The 26,426-nt window shown below is 42.4% G+C and overlaps 1 protein-coding gene across 2 annotated transcripts in view; it reads right to left on the minus strand.

Moving 5' to 3' along the window:
- The window catches only part of DOCK4 (dedicator of cytokinesis 4), a 394,664-nt gene that overhangs the window by 87,611 nt on the left and 280,627 nt on the right, over window positions 1-26,426 (minus strand). For both annotated transcript variants that reach the window (XM_039507024.1, XM_039507017.1), the window contains exons 24-26: window positions 25,007-25,134; window positions 20,008-20,142; window positions 15,462-15,560 (exon numbers count right to left, since the gene is read on the minus strand). In XM_039507024.1, the coding sequence (XP_039362958.1) occupies window positions 15,462-15,560; window positions 20,008-20,142; window positions 25,007-25,134 (362 nt within the window). The remainder of the gene's footprint in view (window positions 1-15,461; window positions 15,561-20,007; window positions 20,143-25,006; window positions 25,135-26,426) is intronic.

Genomic DNA, 26,426 nt, shown 5'->3' on the forward strand with positions numbered 1-26,426 from the left:
ACTTAAAGGGCTCTTAAAAACGATTTCTGGACTCTTCCCCGGTGAGGGGTTTAGCACTAAAATCAACCTCACTGGGTCGAATTTGGGGTAATGGGGACGCAATTTGACAGTATTGGCCTCTGGGAGCTATCCCAGAGTGCTCCATTGTGACCGCTCTGGACAGCGCTCTCAACTCAGAGGCACTGGCCAGGTAGACAGGAAAAGCCTTGGGAACTTTTGAATTTCATTTCCTGTTTGGCTAGCGTGACGAGCTGATCAGCACAGGTGACCATGCAGAGCTCATCAGCACTGGTGATGTTGCAGTACCAAAATCGCAAAAGAGCTCCAGCATGGACCGAATGGGAGGTACTGGATCTGATCGCTGTATGGGGAGAAGAATCCATGCAGGCAGAACTCCGTTCCAAAAGACAAAATGCCAATATATAAGCCAAAATCTCCAAGGGCATGATGGACAGAGACTACAACAGGGACACAGAACAGTGCCGCGTGAAAATTAAGGAGCTCAGGCAAGACTACCAATAACCAAAGGAGTCAAATGGTCACTCCAGGTCAGAGCCCCATACATGCCGCTTCTATGATGAGCTGCATGCAATTCTAGGAGGGACCTCTACCCCTACCCCATCACTGTCCGTGGACACCTGCAAGGGGGGAGTCTCACGCAACAGGGATGAGGATTTTGTGGATGATGAAGATGAGGAGGAGGTTGTTGAGGATAGTGCACAGCAGGCAAGCGGAGAATCCCTTCCCCCCGGCAGCCAGGAACTGTTCATTACCCTGGAGCCAATACCCTCCCAACCCTCCCAAGGCAGGCTCCTGGACCATGAAGCCAGAGAAGGCACCTCTGGTGAGTGTACCTTTGTAAATATAATACAGAGTATAAAAGCAAGCATGTTTAATTATTAATTTTCCCTGAAGACTTGGGATGCATTCGCGGCCAGTATAGCTACTGGAAAAGTCTGTTAACGTGTCTCGGGATGGAGTGGAAATCCTCCAGGGATATCTCCATGAAGCTCTCCTGGAGGTACACTAAAAGCTTTTGCAGAAGGTTTCTGGTGAGTGCAGCCTTATTCCGTCCTCCATGGTAGGCCACAAGCTAGTAGCAAGTAGTCTGGAATCACTGCAGAACAAAGCATTGCAGCAAATGGGCCCAGGCTTTGGTGGATTCAAGCAACACCCGTTCTTTATCTCTTTGTGTTAGCCTCAGGAGAGTGATATCATTCATGGTCACCTGGTTGAAATACGTGACATTTGTTTAAGGGGACATTCAGAGGTGTCTGTTCCTGCTGGGCTGTTTGCCTTTGGCTGAAAAGAAATCATCCCCGCTGTTAGCCATACAGTAAGGGGAGGCCTGTTCATGCTGAGCTGTTCGCGTTTGGCTGACAGGGATCTTCCCTGATACTAGCCTTGTGGTGGGGTGGGGGTGGTGAAGCAATCATCCCAGAGAATTGGGGTGTGTGTGTGGTGTGCTGCACATTCACCCTAAAACCGCAGGCCCTCCTTTTAAATGGCCAACCCAATGGGCTTTGCTTGGTATGGGAAAGGAGGGTGCTGCTGTTTGAAACCGTTCCCACATGTTATGAATGTTGAAGAAGCTGAAACCCTGTGCCTTACCATGACTGCCTGCAAGCTGAATTCTGTTGCCCAGCTGAGCATGTGTGATGTCTTACACCAAACCAGCAGGCACTCAATATAAGAGGCAAAATGCGACCTTGTACCAAAAGCACATGTGCTATGTAATGTGAATCGCTTGGTTCAGTGAGAAATAGTTTTCCCTTTGTTCTCTAAAATGTATCTTTTTAAATACTACTCTCCCTTTTTTTTTTTATCTCCGGCAGCTGCAACTGTTTCTACACTCCCCCTATCATCTCCAGCCCAGAGGCTAGAGCAGATTAGAAGGTGAAAAAAAACGCACTCACGACGACATGTTCTCAGAGCTAGTGCAGTCCTCACGCACTGAAAGAACCCAGCAGAATGTGTGGAGGCAAACAATGGCAGAGTCTAGGAAAGCATTAAATGAACGCGATGAAAGGAGGCAGGATGCAATGCTGAGACTAATGGGGGAGCAAACTGACATGCTCAGGCGTCTGGTGGAGCTGCAGGAAAGGCAGCAGGAGTACAGACCGCCTCTGCAGCCTCTGTATAACCGCTTGCCCTCCTCCCCAAGTTCCATATCGTCCTCACCCAGATGCCCAAGAACGCAGGGGGTCGGGGGGAAGAGGAGGCTATGGGCACCCAGGCACTCCACCCCAGAGGATTGCCCAAGCAACAGAAGGCTCTCATACAATAAGTTTTGAACTGTAGTGTGGCCTTGTCCTTCCCTTCTCCCCTCATCCACCATCCCACCTGGTGCTTCCCTCCTCACCCACCCCTCCCGAGCTACCTTGTGAGTTTTCCCCCTATTTGTGTTGAATTAATAACGAATGCACGATTTTGAAACAATAATGACTTTATTGCCTCTGAAAGTGGTGATTGAAGTGGGGAGGTGGGTCGGCTTACAGGGAAGTAGAGTCAACCAAGGGGGCGTGTTTTCATCAAGGAGAAACAAACGGAACTGCCACACAGTAGCCTGGCCAGTCATGAAACTGGTTTTCAAAGCCTCTCTGATGCGCAGCGCACCCTGCTGTGCTCTTCTAATCGCCCTGGTGTCTGGCTGCTCAAAACTGGCTGCCAGGTGATTTGTCTCAACCTCCCACCCCACCATGAATGTCTCCCCCTTACTCTCACAGATATTGTGGAGGACACAGCAAGCAGCAATAACAATGGGAATATTGGTTTTGCTGAGGTCTAACCTAGTCAGTAAACTGTGCCAGCAAGCTTTTAAACATCCCAATTCACATTCTACCACCATTCTGCACTTGCTCAGCCTATAGTTGAACTGCTCCTTACTACTGTCCAGAGTGCCTGTGTATGGCTTCATGAACCATGGCATTAACGGGTAGGCTGGGTCCCCAAGGAGAACCATAGGCATTTCAACATCCCCAACAGTAATTTTATGGTCTGGGAAGTAAGTCCCTTCCTGCAGCTGTTCAAACAGATCAGAGTTCCTGAAGACACCAGCGTCGTGCACCTTTCCTGGCCATCCCACATGGATGTCGGTCAACTGTCCCTTGTGATACACAAGTGCTTACAGCCCCATTGAAAAGTACCCCTTGCGGTTTACGTACTGGCTGCCAGGATGGTCTGGTCCCAAGATAGGGATATGCGTTCCGTCTGTTGTCCCACCACAGTTAGGGAACCCTATTGCAGCAAAGCCATCCACTATGACCTGCACATTTCCCAGAGTCACTACCCTTGATAGCAGCAGCTCAGTGATTGCGTTGGCTACTTGGATCACAGCAACCCCCACAGTAGATTTACCCACTCCAAACTGATTCCCGACTGAACGGTAGCAATCTGGCACTGCAAGCTTCCAGAGGGCTATCACCACTCACTTCTCAACTGTGAGGGCTGCTCTCGTCTTAGATTCTTGTGCTTCAGGGCAGGGGAAAGCAAGTCACAAAGTTCCATGAAAGTGACCTTACTCATGCAAACGTTTCACAGCCACTGGGAATCATCCCAGACCTGCAACACTATGCGGTCCCACCAGTCTATGCTTGTTTCCCGGGCCCAGAATCAGCGTTCCTTGGCAGGAACCTGCCCCATTACCACCACAATGTCCAAATTGCTAGGGCCCGTGCTTTGAGAGAAGTCTGTGTCCATGTCCTCATCACTATCATGATCGCGCTGTCATTGCCTCCTCACCTGCTTTTGCAGGTTCTGCACATGCTGCAGGATAATGTGCGAGGTGTTTACAATGCTCACAGCAGCAGCGGTGAGCTGAGCGGGCTCCATGCTTGCTGTGGTATGGCGTCTGCAGGAGAGCAGAGTTGCAGTGGAAGCAGTGGATGACGATGGATGCCAAGAGAATAGATATTTATACAGAGCGACAAGAGCACCTGAGATGTGGATTCATAGCACCAGGAGAGCAGAGTTGCAGCAGAAGCGGTGGATGACGACGTATGCCACCAGAATAGATATTTATACAGAACGACGAGAGGACCTGCGAGGTGGATTCCTGGCACCAGGAGAGCAGTGGATGATGACGGTTAGCAGCCCTACTGCACCGTCTGCTGACAGCAGCACCCAGGACAAAACAGCAGCAGTGACGGTGAGCTGAGCAGGCTTCATGCTTGCCGTGGCATGGCGTCTGCATGGAAAAAAGGCGTGAAACGATTGTCTGCCATTGCTTTCACGGAGGGAGGGGCGACTGACGACATGTACCCAAAACCACCCGTGACAATGTTTTTGTCCCATCAGGCATTGGGAGCTTAACCCAGAATTCCAATGGGCGGCGGAGACTGTGGGAACTGTGGGATAGCTACCCACAGTGCACTGCTCCATAAGTCGATGCTAGCCATGGTAGTGAGGATGCACTCCGACTTAATGCGCTTAGTGGGGACATAAGCAATTGACTGTATAAAATTGATTTCTAAAAATTGACTTTTATAAAATCGACCTAATTTCGTAGTGTAGATGTACCCTCAGTCAGACTGGCAGCCTTTTCACTGATACATCCTGGCCAGTCTCTCAGATCATCCAAAAATTCCATCCTTTTTCTAGGGGAAAAGGAGCTAGGTCTTTGAGGAGCTAGGTTTCCTGATGCCAGGCTTAGCCTTGGGAAGAATAAAGATGGATTGAGCCAGCTAGGTGAATTTTCCCACCAATTGATGGCCCAGCCATTCTTATCTTAATTTCTTTGAAGCTGTGTATGTGAGGCTGATTTATCCCTTTCACTGTTTTACTTTCCCGTCAGCTTCTGTAACAACCTCTTTACAGCCTTCTTTGATATAGCTCTCTGTATTCAGTCATACAGCATGAAAAACAGAGTCACACGTAATATTCATAAAACATAATATAGATGTTTTCCTAGTTTGTCACACCATTTCTGGTCAAAATTTGTTCAATGCAGTTTTTCCTCTCTAAATATGATTAAGTTAACAACAAAAATCCCACCCTAAAAACAAACAAACAAATAAAAAACAAAACAAAAAAGTCACACAAGCCTTGGATTTCAAGGGGTCTTAAAATAACTATACATTTAGATACCTTGATTACAATCTGGGTAAACTACACCAGAACAATTATTTTCTAAATTGTGTAATTTTAACAGAAAAAATAAGAATATTGCAAATCTGTTTCATAAACCCACTGACAAATTATATTAAAACAAAACATGCATTTGAGGTGCCCGATACAGTAATTAAAGTTGTATAGAAATTTGCAGTTGTGATTTTATACAAATGCAATTATTTTGTATTTTTTTATACACACACACACACACACAAACGTATGAATTTAAGGTTGTAAATTTGCAGCTGTGATTTTTATATATGTAAAGCACAATTGCAAATGTCCAAACAACCTTAATTATGGGGCACCTTAAATATATATATATAGCTTTGAATTATTCTGGCTCTATGTAAGTGGGAGAAAGGTGAAGCAAGGGGAGAGGAGTAGGAGGAAAGAAACATTTTCCAAAACATTTTCCAAAACTGAGCTTTTGTAATATTTGCTGATAGGCTATAATGTCTTCAAGAGAGCAAATAATCCATAGATAATTTTTAGTTTATTTTATTTCTTAGAAATCATACAGTGTTTGGTTTTTAGTTTTTGTTTAGGTTTTTTTAATTTTGGTAACACATTTACCCAAGGATCCATTACAGCTTTGTGAGAAAATGGACATGTACATGTATAAATTTAGTTACAGTTCAATTACTGGTGTTTTACTGTCTGGGTATTAGTTTGCTAGAATCCATCCATATATCAGCACTACTCCTCCGCAAATACTAAGTGCCAAGCAGTTTAACTCTATAATCACTTTAAAATAAATTCTATAGCACATTTTTTGTCAGAATTATGCCTCCAGGTGGCATAGGATAGAATTGCTCATTTCTGTTTCATGGTCTCTATATTCCAAAATCCCATGAGGCATTACTAACAGGTACTACTCGCTGCAAATCAATTTAATAATCTGAAATTCCAAATACACTTGCTTTTCCATAAGCTATTGTCTCACACAGCTGTACCAGCCTCAATGAACCATCATAATGATTCAGGAACAGATTTTAACATTTAAAAAGCATTTCAGCTGGCAGTATAACTGCAGTAACGTTTGGTTGGTTGGAGTATAGTTATAATTAATGTCTCGTATATCTCAGATTTTAATTGGCAGCATGGGAGTAGTTTCTCCTTTTTCTATGCTCCAGGCAACCAAACACGGACTCTTAATAATCCTAACTGAAATTTATATAAAAACTCTTCCATATTTTACTGCAAGATTCAAGCCACTTCACAAATGTGACATTTTGTGCTATTTCTTCCAGCAGCAATATTCTTTTGTGCCAACAAATGGAATATGTGTACTGTTGTGATTCAATGCAAGGCACAGCCTTTTGAAATAGTGAAGGTTGTTTGTTGGTTTCTTCCACAAGTGCCTTTGAGCTTTCGTTCATATAGTCTTCTTACATGGAAGAAACTGCCCCAAACTAGGGAAGCACAGAACTCAAAGCCTATAGGCTAAGGGGGGTAAATTGGCTTTAAACCACTTTTGCACCCTTCCAACCATCGGCTGCTCTAGGGGCTAGAGCGTGGCTGTCCCATAGGTAGGGTGACCAGATAGCAAGTGTAAAAAATTGGGACAGGGGGTGGGGGATCATAGGTGCCTATATAAGAAAAAGCCCCCAAAATCGGGATTGTCCCTATAAAATTGGGACATCTGGTCACCCTACCTATATGTCACAATACTACATCCTGCATCCCTATCCTTGACGTGCCACTCCTTCCCCCAGTCCAGCCCTCTGCACTTGGGCTTGTGATGGGGTACTTGGAAGGCAGTCTGAGAACTGTCTTCCACAGTGCCTGTGCTGGGGAGAATCCTCCCCAGATTGTAACTGGGACTTTTAAGACCCCTTTATACCACTCCAGCCCTCTTACCTATTGCGTGAGGGACCAGAGCAAGGATGAAGATCTTACCCGTAGTCTGTAAAATTACTATCCTGTCCTCCTTCAAATCTCTCCTGCAGACCCACTCTGTCACTTTGTCCATTGTAAACTATGAATTGATAAAAAGCAACAAAGAGTCCTGTGGCACCTTATAGACTAACAAATATATTGGAGCAAAAGCTTTCGTGGGTGAATACATGCATCTGACAAAGTGGGTATTCACCCACAAAAGCTTATGCTCCAATACATTTGTTAGTCTATAAGGTGCCACAGGACTCTCTGTTGCTTTTTACAGATCCAGACTAACACGGCTACCCCTCTGATACGATGAATTGACAAAGGTTAGATAGATGGACAGCAGGGACTTCTGATCTGTGCTCATAGCTGGCTTTTGTTAGTGCTCATATTGCTGTTTCCTATTCCTCCTTCTCCTCCTCTTTCCCACTCCTTTTTAGTTTTTGTAATTCCCACTGTTCCATTTCATCTTAAATTAGATGAGAGCTCTTTGGGGCACAATAGTGCTCTGAACCTGACTGGTGCCCCTACGCATTATTATAAAATATATACATTAAAAGTTACATAAAATTAGTTTGCAATTCCCCCCAAAAAGAGAAAGAAAGCAGTAGCTCTGCTACTATAAAATTATACTGAAAGGTAAACAAAAAGACATACATAATCTTAATTATATATACTTGAAAGTGATGCTGCCAAATGAAATTGCATCAGTTTCAAAAACGGAGTAAAATGGAGTTTCAAGTGCTATATTTCTGTCCCTGAATTGTTTGTCATTTTCTTGTCATTTTACAGCCTCATTTCCTTTCAAAATATTTTTTTCCCTTTTCCCTATTGCAAGGTGAAAGAACCACAAACAACTTGGAGCACCGACTAAAATGAAACAGTAACTATATTCAAAGCACTGTCAAATATACAAACTAAACCAAAGAAAGGTAGGAAATATTTGTCTATATACACATCTCTTTCAGTTACAACAATCTGAGGTATTACTTGTAGCTGTATTAGATAAAAAATGATTAGATACAAATGTTACTTTTAAATTGATGGTTTCCTTTAAATTATCTTGGGTGTTATGTAGTAATTAATGAACTGTGCAGAGTCTTTAGTAGAGTTAGGTGAATACTGTAAACAAAATTACCATTAAAAATGAAATTCCAAATTCCACTTTGATAGTACCTGCAACACTTTTAGTTCCCTTTTCACAAGTGTCCACATATGTGAATTTTTGTTTGCACAAGCATTTTTGAAAAGAGAAAATGTCATAAATATTGTGCAAACATATTCATGCAAATGTTCGTACTGCAAGTGTTCATATGGTCACCTTGGAAATCAGTAGTTTAGGTGACCAATCATTCAGCACAAATAGCAAATTACTAAGACAGAATACTCAAAGCAATATTCACAGTGAGAGCAATATAAAGTCTGGAATAGGTTTACATAAGCCATTTATAAACTCCCAATCCCTCTAGGTTTTCAAATTACCTTAGAAGAGCACATTGCTCAAATACCTGGCCAAGGTGCCAATGAATTGGTACCAAAATGCAATCATCTGATGTCTACTATCATTGATATCCGGGCCAAGCCACCCACTCCCCACAAAATACATCAGAGTATCTGTATAAGTCTCCAGCTGTTATGAGAGAACTGGACTTGACGTAACCCACATCCATCTTGTGCACTTACCCACCATAAACTAGAAGTGAGGACATCACGTAGCAAGAAAGAATTTGGCTTTGCTTAGGCAGACAAAGACATCTGCACAGCTGCAGTGTTATTAACAAGGATAGCTGACCTTGGTCTGGGTGCCTGTGTTTGCAAATTTCTTGCGAGCTGTTTTGCTGATAAATAAAAATGATGAGTTCTTTGCTGCTGTTAGGGAAATTATTAGCTTATTACAAGTTATTTTGAGTTATATACTTTGTCTGGAGAAACCTATAAAGAGTTTAGTTAGTGTGTGCACTTTGGAGAAGCCTCAGAGAAGCTTAGATTTCTATGAGCAAGATGACACTGACATTTATCTCCCTAGCAGCGAGGAGGAAGGCTGGCCACTGGAAACTTGCTGCTGTCACTCAACAGCACCTCCGATTTTGGGTAACTATATTCTGAGGTGCTCTAGACTATTGCTATTTTAGATGTGTGCTTTGTACTCAATAAAAACAAGGATTTGGGGGTGGAAGTACTCTTGTGTGCACCAATCATTTATTAGACAGAGGTGCTGTGTCCCCCTCTGATTTATTTCTGGACACCGCCTGGAAAATAGAGAATAGTTCATCAATCATCACTCCCATAACTACATTGGTCATTGGGGCGCCATCACTGATGAGCAATCAACCGATTGTCTCCACCCCAATCAGGGCCGGCTCTAGCAATTTTGGCGCCCCAAGCACGGCGGCACGCCGCGGGGGGACGCTCTGCCGCTCGTCGGTCCCGCGGCTCCGGTGGACCTCCCATAGGTGTCCCTCCCGCAGGCATCCCTGCGGAGGGTCCGCTGGTCCCAGGGCACGCCTGCGGGAGGCTCACCGGAGCCGCCTGCTGCCCTCCCGGCAACCGGCAGAGCGCCCCCCGCGGCATGCCGCCCCAAGCATGTGCTTGGCATGCTGGGGTCTGGAGCCGGGCCTGACCCCGATGACTGTGTGTTAGTGCGTGAGTCTCTGCGAAGTCCATTCCTGTCCACTCTTTTACGTTGTCAATCCATCTCTTCTTCTCTTCCCCTGTACTGTCCCTTGGAGGATGATCTTAGATAGGCCAGATGATCTTGTTACGTGGCCGTACCACTTCAGTTTGCGCTTCTTCATGGTCATCAGGAGGTCTTCATATGACCCAGCGCATTGGGTGATGATGTGGACCTCTTCGTTAGTGACGTGGTCGAAGTTGGAGATGTTCAGGATTTTACGAAAGCATCTGATCTCTACTACCTATACACCTCTACCCCAATATAACGCTGTCTTCAGGAGCCAAAAAATCTTACCGTGTTAAAGGTGAAACCGCGTTATATTGAACTTGCTTTGATCCGCGGGAGCATGCAGCCCCGCCTCCCCGGACCGCTATTTTACCGCGTTATATCCAAATTTGTGTTATATTGGGTCACGTTATATCGGGGTAGAGGTGTATTTTCTGTTCAAGTTCTGCTGTAAGGGTCCATATCTCACATGCATACAGAAAAATGGAGATGACCAATGCGTGCGGCAGTTTTAGTTTGGATTCCAGGGAGATGTTCTTATTCCTCCAAATTGGCTTTAGCTTTGCCACTGCTGCTGCTGTTTGTGAAGTTCTGGCCCGAATTTCTGCCTTGTATCCTTCATCAGTTATGATTGCCCCCAAATATTTGAACTGTTTCATTGCCTCCAGCTTTTGTCCACTGATAGTGATATGTGAGCTGAACCATCACATTTGTTTGTCATCAGCTTGGTTTTCTCTGCACTGATTTCCATGCCATATTTTGCGGAGGTTTCATCCAATCGTTTCATAAAGTTGGCAAGTTCATCTTCGTTGCCTGCCAGACCATCAATGTCATCAGCGAACCGAAGACTTGAGATTGTTCGCTCCTCAATGCTGACTGTGCATATGTGATCTTCTAGGGCATCAGTCATTATGCGCTCCAAGTAGACGCTGAACAGTGTGGGCAAAAGAAGGCAGCCTTGCTGGACTCCCACAGTGGTACAAAATCACTCTCCTATTGTGCCATTGACAAGAACTGCACTGCTGGCCTTCGCATACAGTTGTTGAATGGTAAGAATTAGCTTACGACCAACATTGTACTTCTTCATGGTTGCCCAGAGAGCTTCATGCCACACTCTGTCAAACGCCTTCTTGAAGTCAACAAAGACGTGGTAAATGTCCTGCTGGTGTTGTAAGTACTTCTCACGTAGAACACAAAGGTTGAAAATCTGTTCTGTGGTACTTCTTCTAGCACAAAAGCTAGTCTTGTTCTTCAGCAATGATATTGTTTTCTTGTGGCTTCAATGTGTTCAATATGACTTTCAACATCACTTTGCTGGGATGGCTAATTAAGCTTATGGTCTGGTAATTTTGACACAATTTCAGGTTGCCTTTCTTTGGCTGAGTGATGATTAGTGAGTAGAGAATAGTTACCATAGCTTTGAGTTCAGATAACCCCGGCTAACACAGCAACATAGCGGAGAAATGTCACCAGGTGACAGGTGCTTTTACTTTTTAAAACTTGATTTCATGTTGATGGTGTTTTTTTTTAAAAACACTACAATCAGTATATCATGAAAATTCAATGCTCAAAATAAAACAAACATAAGAATACAGAGGTAAGTGGCATGATGTAGTTTAGATGGGTGTTGGACTAAAGCATACCTAAGTCAAACAAAATGATTAACATATCAAATGAGAGAGAAAGAGAGAAGATTAACACAAAACACTGATTCTTATCTTTGCTTTTTCCTTTGAGTTATAAACTTCTTGTGTTGCATTTGCCATATTCAAGTGAAATTATAAAAAAAACTTGTGGGGTTATTTCAAATTCAGAAGTGCAGGTATGCCGCTCATGTGTACTGAACATATTCTTAGTGAAATCAGTACCAAAGCTCGCATTGATTTTGATGGGAGATGGGTTCATCTCTTGGGGAATAAAAGATGCTGGAGATTAGGCAAACACTGAAAGGGTGCAGGGATGCCACATACTCTGCCCAAAAATTCTGTCGTCAGTTGATGGTATTCTTTTGATGACTTGATGCAAAAGGTCGTAAAATGTATCCTTTTCTTTGGGGCTTGATTTGAGTGTTGGTGCATAAGCATTAATGATGTTCACAGAGTCAATGGTCATCTGAAGTTTAAGTGAGATGATAATGCTCTGACTTCCCAATGGGTGTTTTTAGGAGCTTTAACCACTTGTTTCTCACAGCAAAACTGACACCATACAGACGATTTTCTTCGCTGCTTTTACCTTGCCAAAAGAAGGTACAACTGGCCTCTTGGACAGAACTAGCACCTGCAAGTCTTGTTTCTTGGAGTGCTGTAATGTCAATGAGTTTGTACAGCTCACAGTCTATCAAAGCTGACTTCTGCATGCTGCTTGTGTATTGTAGGTTGTCATTGTCTGTCAATCCCAGACACATGGTCCTGACATTCCAGCTTTCACGCCAGAAAGTTCTTGTTTTTTTTATTTTTGCCAGGTGCAAGATTTCTGTCTGCCTTCCAACTTTTGGTCTAGCCGCATGCACCCCATGAGGCAGACAGACTGTGGTGGGTCAGCACCCAACTCTCTGGGAGCTGCCCAGCTTTGTGGTGGGTGGGGCTGACCAATGGAATGCAGTGATTCTTCCCACCATTGAAGGTGACCTGTGACGCTCTCCTTTATGCCAAACAAGTGAGAGCTTATAACCCATAACTGCTACCTTCCATGTTGTGTCCAGGGTGCCAGAAAGGATGGAGTATCCTCTCCATGTGATGTGGCTGCAATAGCCTGGGTGGTTGATATGGAGGTGCTGCTTTGCCCATGCATCAGCATCCCCTTCTCGACTTCACTGGTTTGGACCAAAGGAAGGACTGGAGTTGATACATTTGGAACCAGCTATGCTGAAGGAGTTGCCAGTGCAGAGGAGATCTTCCCTCTGCCCTCCTTTCGGGGCTCCACTCCTAGATTGGTTATCAGCCACAGCTGAGGGGCCAAATCTATCCTGTATGGATGTCATTGGCAAAAAACACTCAGTGAATTTGCTCATACGCCTTTTGTACATTGTCTTTGTGGACCTAGCCAAAGCATTCAACACAGTCAGCAGAGAGAGTCTATTTGCAATACTAGAAAAGACAGGATGCCCATCAACCCTGTTAAGTCTGATACATTCATTCCACAACAACATGAGAGCAACTTTCCTGTTTGACGGGTCCACTTTGGACAACTTTGAGATGAAAACTGGAGTGAAGCAAGGATGTATTCTTGCCCCTACACTCTTTGGAATCTTCTTCTCGGTACTCTTGAACTGTATGTTTAAGGACACGAAAGATGGAATGTATCTCCACACAAGACTGGATGGGAAACTCTTCAACTTGTCATGACGTAAGTCCAAGACCAAAGTTAAAAAGGTGCTAATCAGGTAACTTCTATTCACTCATGATGGTGCCCTCATAGCCCATGATGAAGATCTACTACAAGAAATTCATGGACTGCCTTTCAGGTGCTTGTCTGGCATTTGCTCTCACCATCAACATTAAGAAAATGGTTGTATTAGGACAGGAGATTCCACAAGATCCTTCAATCACCTTAAACCCAAACCAGCTAGAAGTAGTCCAAAAGTTCAGCTATTTAGTTCTACAGTGACCACCATCCATCTCACTGGATGAAGAACTACCATATTTTTCCGTGTATAAGACTATACTTTTTCCCAAAATCCTTAGCCTAAAAATTGAGGGTAGTCTTATACACGGAAGTAAGCCTCCTGTTCCCTGCCCTCTGATCCCCCCAACCCCTATCCACCCCCCCACCCCGGAACTCCCCTGCCCTCTCTCCAACACCCCCTCCCTGCCCCCTTACCGCGCTGACTGCACGTGGCTGGTGGCGCTACAATCCATCCACGGCTGGAGCTGGGAGCTGGGAGCGCGGGGCCGGGCAGTGTCCGGAGCCGGGCATCCGGGTAGGTGGGGTCGCGGCCGCCGCAGTGCCCGGACCGCACTACCGGAGCCGGGCAGCCGGGGACGCGGGGAGCCGGGGAGCGGGCGGCTGGGGAGCCGCCCGGCTCCCCAGCCACCCGGCTTCCCCGGTCCCCAGCAGCCCGGCTCCCCGCGTCCACAGCCGCCGCAGTGCCCGGACCACACTACCGGAGCCGGGCGGCCGGGGAGCCGCCCGGCTCCCCGTGTCCCCGGCTCCCTCGGTCCCCAGCCGCCCAGCTCCCCGGCTCCCCAGCCGCCCGGCTCCCCAGCCGCCGCAGTGCCCGGACCGCACTACCGGAGCCGGGCAGCCGGGGACGCGGGGAGCCGGGAAGGGCGGCTGGGGAGCCGCCGGCTCCCAGCCGCCCGGCTTCCCAGCTCCCCAGCCGCCCGGCTCCCGCGTCCACAGCCGCGCGGTGCCCGGACCGCACTACCGAGCCGGGCGGCCGGGAGCCGGGCGGTTGGGGACCGAGGGAGTCGGGGACACGGGGAGCCGGGCCGCCCGCTTCCCGGCTCCCCGGCTCCGGTAGTGCGGTCTGGGTACTGCGGCGACTGTGGACGCGGGGAGCCGGGCAGCTGGGGACCGGGAGAGCCGGGCGGCTGGGGACCGGGAGAGCCGGGGAGCCGGGCGGCAGGAGTCGCGTGGCCGGGGAGGGACGCGGCAGGAGCCGGGCAGGGCTGCCGCCGGAGACGAGCTGGGCGCACGGCCCTCCTCCTTCCCTCTACCCCTACCTCCGCGTCCTCTTCTTGGGCCTGAGCAGCAAAGTCGGGGGGGACAGCTGCAGTGTGGCTGGAGGGAAAAGAAAACAAAACAAAAAAACCTGGGGCATGGCCAGAGCGACAAAGCAGGGGAGAAAAAAAAACAAAAACCTGAATTTGGGGTTAGAAAAGTGGGGGCGTCTTATACATGGGGGCGTCTTATACATGGAAAAATACGGGTAACTGTTTGCATTGGAAAGGCTGCTACAACCTTTAGCAGACTAACTAAAAGAGCATGGAACAACTCAAAGCTTACCATCAAGACCAAAATGGTAGTGTATCAAGCTTGTATTCTCTCAGCACTCTCATGTATGGTGGGGAAACATTGACAACTTATGCTCATCAGGAGAAAAGATTAAACAGTTTCCACCTATGTTGTTTATGCCACATACTCAACACCAAATAGAAAGATAAGTAACCAATGTAGAGGTTCTTCAAAGGGCAAATTTACCAAGTGTGACATAAGGAACATGCTAATTTCTCTGTCCATATGAGTGAAGTCAGCCATGGTACTGGATGATGTTAGGATAATAATAAGATGTTGCGGAGGGAACTGGCACTTTAAAGCTTTTAGTGGACAGTGTCAGGGATCTACAGAGTTTCATGAGCTGCGCGTAAAGGTCTGTTCTTTCTGAATCTGGTACTAGTGTGAATGTGTTTTCTTTAAGCTGCCAGCCTGCCATTGCATCGTGTCATATCAATTAAACTGTGGCTTAAAAATCCAAGAGAATTTTGTCTCCCTGGATGAAAGTTTTTCATATTTGTTACTTGGATTGTGATTAGTTTATTCTCTGTGATGGGATTAGAGAATGAGGAAAGGGCTATAACACAATTCTATAGTTTTCCTTTCCACATTCCTACCAGCTTTAAGTACAGAAACAACAAAATCCAACCCACAGCCACAAGAATTCCTCTAAGTAAACATGAATGAAAAAAGCTTATGTAGCTATTAGTTGTCATAAGTGTGTCTGAGAAACAGATTATATTTAAACATCAAAACACCCCTTAACTGAGAGAGGGGAGTTCCTGAACAGAGGCAGAAAAAGAAGAGGAGAGAACATTTAAAGGCATAAAACTGAAGCTCTGTTACTTACTCTCAGCTCGTCCTTTGTGTTAAATCTATCAAGAAGTTGCTGGTAATGTCTGTCTGTCATTTGTCGTAATAGTGACAAGAGACAGGAAACAAATTCCCCCTAATGCAAACCAAGAGAGGAAATGTTATACTTCAAGCCCAAAATATAGAAAACATCAAAACAATCATATTATGAAACTCTTAAAAATAAATGACTAATCTCAAGAAAATGAGCACTCTGAAGTCTGAAAATTTTTTCAAAGATATTCCTGGATATTTTGTGTAGTATTTTCTTATTAATAAAAATAGGGCTATAATCCTTTAAAATGCCATATATTTTACCTATGGATTTGCTTCCCATTTACATACTTTTGTTTTCCAAATGCAATTTCCTCTATATGAATCAGTTCAAAAGAAACTAAAACAATACAAGCATGACATGAAAAAGTAATCAATATAAGCTGATAGTATGTTTACATAATCATGAATTGTTTCCCTTGCATCTATATTTATGCAGATAGTTTACACTGCAAAAATTCCAGCTCTTCCTGTCAATTTGCTGTTGAAAGAAAATATAAATAAAAATATATTGCAACAATTCTGCGAAGAACTCTTGTTTACCTGGGGAGGAAAATGAGGCGGGAGATCATAGGAAGGAGAAAAGGACAGACAAAAACATTTTAGAGTATTTTTACACACTGATTCGGTAGTTTGCCAGCCCAAATTTTGGGTAGATTTTCTTCCCTCATTTAAAAATTGAATTTTTGAAATACTAATGCTATATCTTCAGTGCAAAAAGTGTGTTTTTACAATGAAATAGCTAACATACATTGAGAGTGCGAAGGCACTATAGTTTGTGCCTAGATGTTGCTAGTTGAGATAAACCCTACGGGGGGTGGAGGGAGATAAACCCTACTGGGGGTGTTTTATCTTGACTAGTGACACCAAGATAAAAAATACCCGTGCCTTGTCTCTACTAGGATTTTACACAGAGATGGCTCTCTCAAGATGATAAACTTTTTTTTTTGCAGTGAAGATGTAACTTCAGATTATTATACTAATAATAATAGCCTGGGATAATATATTTCTCAACTCCAGGCATAATCACCCAGGCTACCACTAGTACCTTGTAAACAGGAAGCAACTTTAAATGATCATAATATATCAGGAAATTTATTCCAGACTCTTGCTGATGATCTTCCCTGATCATGAAGCTTTTATAATATTTAAAAATATTTTATATTTAATTATATCTGCAGAGATTCAAGCTGAATTAATGCGTCTCTGAATACAGTGTAGAAAAGAAAAAAATGGTGGTCCGATTTGATTAGCTGTTAAAAAAAACAGCTATAAGTTTCTGAGACTGCTGATCTCCTTCAGTTACAAGTCAAGACCCCTGTGTGTCATTAGGCTACTTAGCTTAAATAAACAATGGAGTAAGTAAAAATGGACTTCTCTTACTTTAATCACAGCTAGATCAACACATTTGAACATGAACCTCAAACTCTCATTCTTTAAATAAAATGAACTATGCATATGTCTTTTTGTTTCTATGTTTAGACCCTTCTAATCACTTACACTGTATATCTTCTGTGACCCCATATTAGCTTTATATTACAGATAACACACTGAAGTTAAAATAATATAGTACAACATCTATATTACATTATATAGTTCTACATTGTTACTATATGGTACACAACTTGATTTTCAAATGAGAGAGAAGCTGTAGCCAAGATTTTTTAAATAGGTTCCTAAAGCTGAGTGCCTAGTTCAGACTTAGACACCTAAAAAAGTGGCCTAATTTTCAAAAGTGATGACCACTCAGTAGCTCCCATTGAAATTAACTTTGGAACCTATTTTGTAAAATCTTGGCCTAGTTTCCTGCCAATGTCATATTCACAGAGCCAGGGAGTGTAAGCAACATCATTAATTTCTTTGTTTGTTTGTAAGATTGAAAGCATAGTCTGCATGTCTCATCCTCTCATACTAAAAAGCATAGGGGTAGAGTCTACCACCCTAAGGGCGTGTCTACACTTACCTCCGGAGCGATCAATCCAGCGGGGGTCGATTTATCACGTCTAGTGAAGACATGATAAATCGACCGCCGAGAGTTCTCCTGTTGACTCAGATGCTTCTCGCTCCAGTGGAGTCGACAGGGTACAGTCAGCATTTGACCTACCGCAGTGAAGACACCACGGTAAGTAGATCTAAGTACGTTGACTTCAGCTACATTATTCACTTAGCTGAAGCTGCATAACTTAGATCAATCCCGCCCCCAGTGTAGACCAGGACTTAGTCACCTTACTTCCACAAGTAGTCTCATCAAGTTATTTTCCATTTTCTCCCATAAAGAACAAAATTATTTAACACATATAGCATTGACTGTGTTGCAGTAGCACTCGGCTCTAACTCATTATGCTTCACACGGACTGTAATTCTAAGATTTCACATTCCTTTCATTTAAATTTTAAAAGTATTTTGTAAATGGGAAAAGCTTCATTGTAATTGGTTTCCTTTCAGCAATCTAATTGTGTGCAGATACATTTCTCATAAAGCAACCTAAAGGGCTAATTTATTGACATCACTGCATTACTCCAGTTCTTGCTGGTGTAACTGAGATCACTTTCCCTGGAAATTATAAAGTTTTCTTTCAGGCACACAGCTTCATCCATCACACAGAGTGCACTAAATAATTCACAGCACAATATAAGGCAAGATTGAGATAGAATATACATTTATGCAGAAACACAATGCAGTCTGGACCTATGGCAACATACTGAGACATAGTCTTGAAACTACTTGCAGACTGAGGCAGTACCCAACGAGAGGAAGAGTGACAGAATTTAACCCATTGTGTTGCCATAAAGCCTATATCCCACCTCACAAAGAGCATTTAACGATACAGGATTGACTCATGGCAACATGCTGGGCCAGATTCCACCATTTGTACTCATGTTGGGTGGTGCCTTACTCCACAAACAGTTCCAAGAACCTGGCTCAGTGTCTTGCCATAAGCCCATACTGCATGATGTTCTCACATTAAATGTATATAATTGCCTTATGCTGTGCTGTGAGTCACTTCCACATTAAGTATTCTGTGAGGTGCATGTAGTGATGATGACAAGCCTTAGTGATGCGTATAGAACTAATGAAAACTTTATAACTTGCAAGGACCTTCAGAGTCTAATTTTTGATAGAGTGATAAATTAGCCCTTTACACTACTTTATAAAAAAAAAATGTATCCACAAATAACTGGCTATTTTAATGGAAAACAATTACAATGGAGTTTTGCCACACTTCCAACCCAGTTCTACCACCTTTATTTAGTTAAAGCAGAACTTCCCTATGCAATAAGTTTGAACTTCAGAGAACATTTTTGCCATTTAAAATTAAAAGAAATGTGAAATCTTAGAAGTACAATCCCTCTGATGCATAATAAATTGGAGCACAGTACTACTGTAAAACATGAGATAGTCACCACATGGTTAACTCTACAAATACTTCCAATAATTTTGTTCCGTGTGGGAGAAAGTGGAAAATATTTTCCACATGTATTAAATACTTTTTACAATGCTTGTCCTCAGAGGAAATTCAAGTTGAAAGGCTAGAGTCCCTATATCATTGGAAAAATAAAAAGTAACAGTGTAAGGAGCTGGTCTAATGAGATGGCAAATCAAAAAGAAGGAATGTTCAGGTACTTTAAATTTTTCACAGAAAACTCTGCTGAATGACCAGTAAGTGACCTGCTCCTCTTACTCAGTTGCTCTTTTGTAAGGCCACTACATTTCCGCTACTGTATAAGATTTTATTTTCCACAAATACAACCTCCTTGAAAGCACAGCAAAGTGTAGTTTCATTTTATTTCAAGAACACTAACTTTTAGAGAAAAGCCCAGTGACTGCACTAAAACCTTTTAATGCACATCAGCCATTATATAGTGTTGACTTAAATACCATTTATGTTCCCTGCAGAACACTGATCTCTTGACTTTAGTTAGCATGTAAGAACTGAAGCTCAGACCCAGATAAGTATTGCTAGTTTTATTATTTATTATTATAATAATATTATTTTATTTTTTATTTAAATACCTTGGGGGGGGGGTGTAGATTTTTTCCCCTTTCCAATATTTGGATTTTTGGGAGGTAAAAATGTCAGTGTTTTGCCACACTATTTCATCTTCATGAGTGCTACGTACTAGTCCTTCCAGGAAGCTATTAAACACTCAACAAAAGCAGCATTATAAAATTGCCACTGACCTAACAGAATGTCAAATGGAAGAATTTTGCCCCCTTAATTTTTTGGCTACTACAATGAATAAAAAATATATATAAATAAAACCATACAGCACTAATGATTCCATTGAAAGTCAGAAAAGCAAGTAAAATCTACTTCACTTCCCTCATCCCCTTTAGCCCTGTAATGCAATCTTTTCAAACCAGCAGGTAACCTGATTAACAATGAGCATTACAACACATAGGCAATCCACCTAAACACAGTGGGATGAGTTAAGAGCCCGGTGACAGTCTTAACTTGGTATGGGTCTGTTTTATGATGAAAACCTTACAGTCACGTCTTGAAACTGCAGGCGCATCGCAGACCCTGATGGCTGAGGTCTGCTTGTGATCTCTAATATGGTTCTCAGCAGTATATCTAGCAGGCTGTTCACAATCACATCTATTTCTTCCAAGACGGATTTTTCCTAAGATAAAGAAAAATATTTTTTCAGATTGCTATTATTGAAAAAGGAACAGACACATGCAGAATTTAACCCTAGGACAGTGTTAGCACTTGGATTAGTTTAGTTGAGGTGAGAATTAGTTTTCATCATGGCTGCTGCACTTTATAAACCTCAGTAATATTTTCTACCCAAGATAACAGAGTCATTCCATTTACTTGAATCCTCTGTTCTCAAATGAATTACGTTACTGATATATAGAAGGCAGTTATAAAAACATGAGTCTAAGTACTCATCATTCAACATAATCCTTTTTCAAGGTACAGTATAAAGGAAAGTAGTACATGATTTATGGAGGCTATTTGGCTAAGATTTTTAAAGTCAACACTCATACATTTTAGCCATAGAAACTGACAGAGGAGATTTAAAGTCTAAAGCATAGAGAATTCTATTTTGAATACTTTATGTGATCAGCAAAGAAACTACCACCAAAAACCAACAGATGGGTACTAAGTATAGCAACTTTTTAAGGCCAAATACCCAGTAACGACCAGCTACTTTGCAGCACTCCAATGACAGAAAGCAAACATATATCTGGCCAGTTATGCAAGTTTATAGCTGATTTGCATCATCAGAATAATGCAAAGGAGCCACAGTATAGACCATTGACCATGGCCATAAATGTTAACTATAAAGGAAGAACAAAGTTAGTGCAGTGTTACAATTACAAAAACCAGGAAACACATATTTTAATTTTGCTATGTTACACATATGTAGCAATCTCCCCATTTTAGTTTTCAAATTAAATTTTTATTATTTTTGTTATTCATTTTATTTAATTAATGTACCTATTAATTTATTTTTATTTTATATAATCATTGATTACATTTTCACCCATTTGCCAAATGGTAGCAGATTTTGGGCCTTGCAGGTCAATTTCCTATTGGAGAAGAAATCAGCAACACAGAATTTGGGTATTTTCTTAGTGTAACTTCTTTTAGTTACACTTTATACATCAGTCCTTGAACAGAGGTGATCACATATGACACATAAGCAATCCTATCTTCCAGTAATATCTGCCCAAACAATCTGGTCCAAGAATTCCACCTCTCATTAGAGAGATCAAGGAAGGGAATAAACTCTCCTGCTGTAAGGCAACAGCTCTCCCAAGAGAACCTGCATTACAAAATAAACCCTGCATTTCTTCAAAGACTGTACGCTGCTCGCATACTAAGAAAAAGAACTTGTAGGACCATGTGGAAACAGCACCATCTGGTGATTCCTGTCAAAACAATATATTAATGTTTATGGCCCCAGTCCTTGAAGGTAATTCATGGGTATGCATACTTGCACCTGCATTAAGCCCTTTAAGGGATACGGGCCTGTCTTAAAACATGTACCATGCTTCTAGGATTTGCAATTTAGTTAATATTTCTGTAAAACCCTGAACTTTTGCACTTCCTGAGTTTATTTTACTTTTACTCAACATTCTTAATGTCACATTAATTTAAATTTCAGTTAGTTTGGGAGGTTGATTTCTTTTACTGATTTTTACAAAAAGCAACTTACTGTGATAGTAAATATTAACATTTGAATGGTCCCAGTTATTCTTTGTGCACCTCTGCTACAACTGCCAGTGGCATTCCCAGGTAAGGACACAAATACAAGTTCTGAAAAATCGTGGGGTGGCTTTCCTCAAAACACTAACATATCCCCTCTATCTTGTCTTGATTAGTCACAGACAGCTAGCCCGCATCCAAGCCCTAAGTCAGTATAAGCACTGGGTTATTGGTTTCACTTCTCTGGACTGGTCAAACATGGAGACATAGCATAATGAATGCCATGTGATCTATTGTCTCACCACTCACCCTCTTAGTGCTACAAGTTGAGCAAAAGGGGTGACAATACAGACTCTCTGCAAGTAAGAACCCCGAGGCAGAGAAACAATTGCCTACAACTATCCCTGAGTAATATCTCTAGTGGCCAAAAAATGGAGCTATTTAACAGCAATTCATCCATCCATACTAGTATCCACAAGCAAGTCAACAAAATCTCATGGTCAGTGGTATCAAAAGCTGCTTATAAATCTAAAAGAGTCTGCAGACACTACCTCTATCCATTGCTATGGTAAGAACACCAGTTAAGGCAGCTGCCTCACAAGTTTTCTGTTACCTTTCCTCAAAATGGGAGATTGGATACTCATTTATTACTAAAGTAAAGAGCTGGCTTCTTGAACACTGATCTCCCCACCATTTCTAGTGCCTCACCCTCTATAGGGAAATGCCGACAACCTCAGTTAACTGTGGACCCAGTACTTCACCATTGCTCTCTTTTTTTCTCACTATCCTAGAGAGACAAAATTGTAGCACAAAGCTGCACACCTGCACCTCTCTGAGCTCAATGAGTTGTAACTGAAGCTTTTTTCCGCCCTCAACACACTGTTCTGTTTCCATGGCAGTAGACTGCTCTGTCCCTAGCTAAGCAATTTTATCTGCAAAATAAGATGACATTTCTTCACAGCAAGAAACACTTGACTCTGTAACCAAATAGAGACAGCCAGCATTCAGCAAACAGTCGAATTAACTCTTTTGCGTGGGACTTTGCAGATGCTATGATGGAAGTGAAGAAATTTGTCTTTGCCTCCCTCACAGCCAGAGCATATGTTCTTTAAAAGACTCAAAAAAAATCCTCTATGTCGCTATTGTTTGGACTCAGCAGGAGTCTGGGGCCCTAGCCATTTCCTCTCTCTCTGTCCACCTGTAAAGCCAGGTGACTTGTGAAGACAGAGCCAGCACACAGTTTGCTTAGGGGCTGCTGTATCATAAGGGAGGACAAACAATTATTATGAACTCCTACCAAATTATTGTCAGAGTGGGCAATGGAAGAATAACCTTATCCTTCAAAGCTGCCTGGAAATGGTTTCTGAAAGCAGACCATCAAAACATTTTCATCGCCCTGTCAAGACAAGCATGTTCCAACTTCAGACCAAAAGATACAGTGGTCAGTCTGTACCTGGGGGGTAATATCCCTCCAATCTACACTCATGACCCCAACACCAGAGTGTTTAGCATAAGTCCAATGTTTATCTTGGCAGCTGTGAAACTGTGAACTGATCCCGAAAATTCAACACCAATAAAACAGTGATTGAAATGTCTCAGTGACTCAAGTGAGGAACATGATCAGCTCAGCCTCTGAATTAGAGAGGGACAACCTACATAACACCACCAACCATGTATTATGTCCATCTTTGGACTCTGGCCAGGACGACACATTCAATGTGACATAGTTTCAGGCTGCAAGATCTCTTGTATTTGAGGTCAGATGAAAAAACCATAGCTACCCACCAGCATAGATCATGTATCACCTCATGCTGAACTATATACCTTTCCAGGGCAGCTGCAACAAAAATGTGTCAAAATAACAGCCCCACCATATCAAGTCATAGATGGTATTATCCAACAGCATGAAATGAAGATCCAGATCCAATGTCCTGCATTCCCGACAATTGTTATAATGTGAGACCAAAGGAACTGAGACTAACCATGCTGGTCATGGTTCACACTTACTACACCGATTAGTGTATGATGCTATTTTCTTTTTGCCTTGTCTCTCTCTAACACAGGGATTGAGGGGACCTAACTCTCACAATCAGGATACTTCTCCATATTCCCAATATGCAGCACTGTCATTCAACCTTCATGGCCAACCTAAGATGGCCTTCAGAGGGATGCAGCCATCACAGCTAGGTGCCCCAGTAAGAACACTGAGACCCATCTGCAAAGTCCACCATAACCAACAGCCCCGCAAACAGTCTCCAAATACATCAGATCAGCCCTCTCCAACAGTGCATAGATTAGCTCAGAGCACATCCTTTTCACTTATCCTATATGAATAAGTGGTCTATTAATTCCAACACACTTCCAAACCACTGTGGGTCAACCTTCACATTGACAGCACAATGATCCTGGCAGGACAGTTTTACTAGAAGGGTCTATCCAAAGGGCTGAGAGTGAGTCAGATCCTGGCTATTAGGACAGGCCATCACAGCTGGTGACTCAGCAGTCCCAGAAAAGCAACCCAAACACAAATGATCAATCCTGTTAAACCCTTCCACAAATTTCTTCCTTACCCACTCCACTCAATGCCTGGGCTTTTAAACAGTCCTCTTAGCCTCCATCTATGAACTTGTTAAGAACATCACAGGGAGTGGATATGAAAGGGGTGTACTGACTGTGAGAAAGATGAACAGGTCACCCAACTCAATCTCTTCATCCAATACACACACAAAAACTATCATCAGAATGTCAGCTTCCAACAAACCCACCAAAACAAGGGCCAGACCAGGCTACAAGTGGAGAAGCAGCCCTGGGTCCCTCGGTTCCTGCTTGGCTGTAGTAAGTGTCCCTCTTAAAAGATCTCCCTAGTTTGCTCTTCTCAATGGAAAAAGGGCAGGGCAGGCTGCAAGTGAAGAAGCATTTCTGACTCCAAACTTCCTCAAGTCCAAGTGGGCTGAAACAGGGAGGTGGCCTCTTTTAAAGCTCCTATAACCTTAAAACATGGGCCTGACAAGAAGATGCTATTTATAACAGAATTTATAACTTAAAGCAGACAACCTTTCTCTGTTTCTCTTTGAAAACAGATCTGAATTACTGTATGTTAGAACACTGGAACAGTGTCAAAACTCAGTAGAACACAGAGTGCTAGATTAAAAATACTCTTGCAACAGTCCAAAAAATTGATGAAAAATCAAACTGACACATTCATGAAGGTTCCATTAGTAGAGAATGCTCTAAATGTCACTTTTTGTTCAAGGGACAGTTTATTTTATTATGAGGAGCCAAATAATGAAGTAAAAAAACCCTACTGTTCATAACTTGAATTTACTTACTGAGCTATTTTTCTTTATGAAACAAAATATGTTGCTAAGGATACGTGCACACATTGTAAGATCCTTCTGCTCTTGTAAATGCATGTGGAGGTGATGTAAAACTACTGGAAGAAGAATATATCTGGAATCTGCAAGGAGAGAGAAAGGGTATGAGTGGACTCCTTTCATGACACTTTTTCATTTTATATATATTTTAATAAAATATAATCATATATAAACTGTAAATGTGTCTTATATCCATACAAATATTCCTGAACATCAGACGCTTTCAGAAGCTTCATACCATATCATAACAAATACAAAAATTTCACGTACTACCTTTTGCTGAGTAAGAAGAAATCGCCTCTAGATATACACATTACTGTGTGTGAAATAAAACTACTTATTTATACAAATTTCATGCAGAAAACGTTAGCATAATAATGTAGGTATAGGAAATGACATGGAAACTGTTCTCTCCTACCTCCCTGGTTTGTCACTGGCCTCTTTTGAAACTATATCACTTTCCAAATTCAGATCTAATTTACTGTCCACTACTACCCTCAGTTCTTTTTCACTATTACTGCTTTTCAGATTTCTCCCTCCTACTGAGACTGTGTAATACAGATTATTTGTCTCTATTGGAATTAACTTGCATTTTTCCTAGCTGAATCTCATTTTGCCCCCAGTCCTTTTGTTCTGATTTTTCTTTTCTGACTTCTCACAATTTAGTATCAGCTGTGAATTGCACTCATGTGCTGTTTACTTCTTTTTCTGATCATTAATTAAGATATTAAATTAGAGCAGTCCTAACACTGATTTCTGTGGTGCTATACTAGACAGCACCTCCCTTCCTAACTTGTTATTATCCTTTGTTTTAAGTTACTCTAGACACACACATACTATATATATATATATACACACACACACACACATATATATTTGAGACACTGTTTTTATTTTAAATCTACTCTAATTAGTATTTCTATTAAGATATTTTAAAAGCATTATTACAAACTAAACCCACTGCTGCCATTAATCCATTAAGTTTGTCATTATTTCACTAAAGGAAGCAAGTTTGTCTAGCCAGAACATTTTTTATAAACTCATGTTGCCAATTGCTTACGATTCCATTAACCTCTGAATGATCAATGATTTTTTTCCCTCTTACTATTTAATCTATTTTTTAAAAGGATATAGAAGTTTGATTTACGGGATAGTAGTCTCTACCAGGATTAAGCTTCTTTCCTACACTGAAAATTACCGCTGCTCTGCTTTTCCTCCAGTCTTCCCTCATTGTCATTGTGTCAGTAAGTTCATTTGCTAGTTACCCATATAACCTTAGACAAGTGTCATAAGGACCTGTGGCTTTGAAAATGCATTTCCAAGTACTGTACTCCTTGTCTGCTCTTTAACTATTTTACAGGATCCCCTATCCTTG

The sequence above is a fragment of the Mauremys reevesii genome, linkage group 1 (genome assembly GCF_016161935.1).
Source record: "Mauremys reevesii isolate NIE-2019 linkage group 1, ASM1616193v1, whole genome shotgun sequence".
Taxonomy (NCBI): domain Eukaryota; kingdom Metazoa; phylum Chordata; order Testudines; family Geoemydidae; genus Mauremys; species Mauremys reevesii.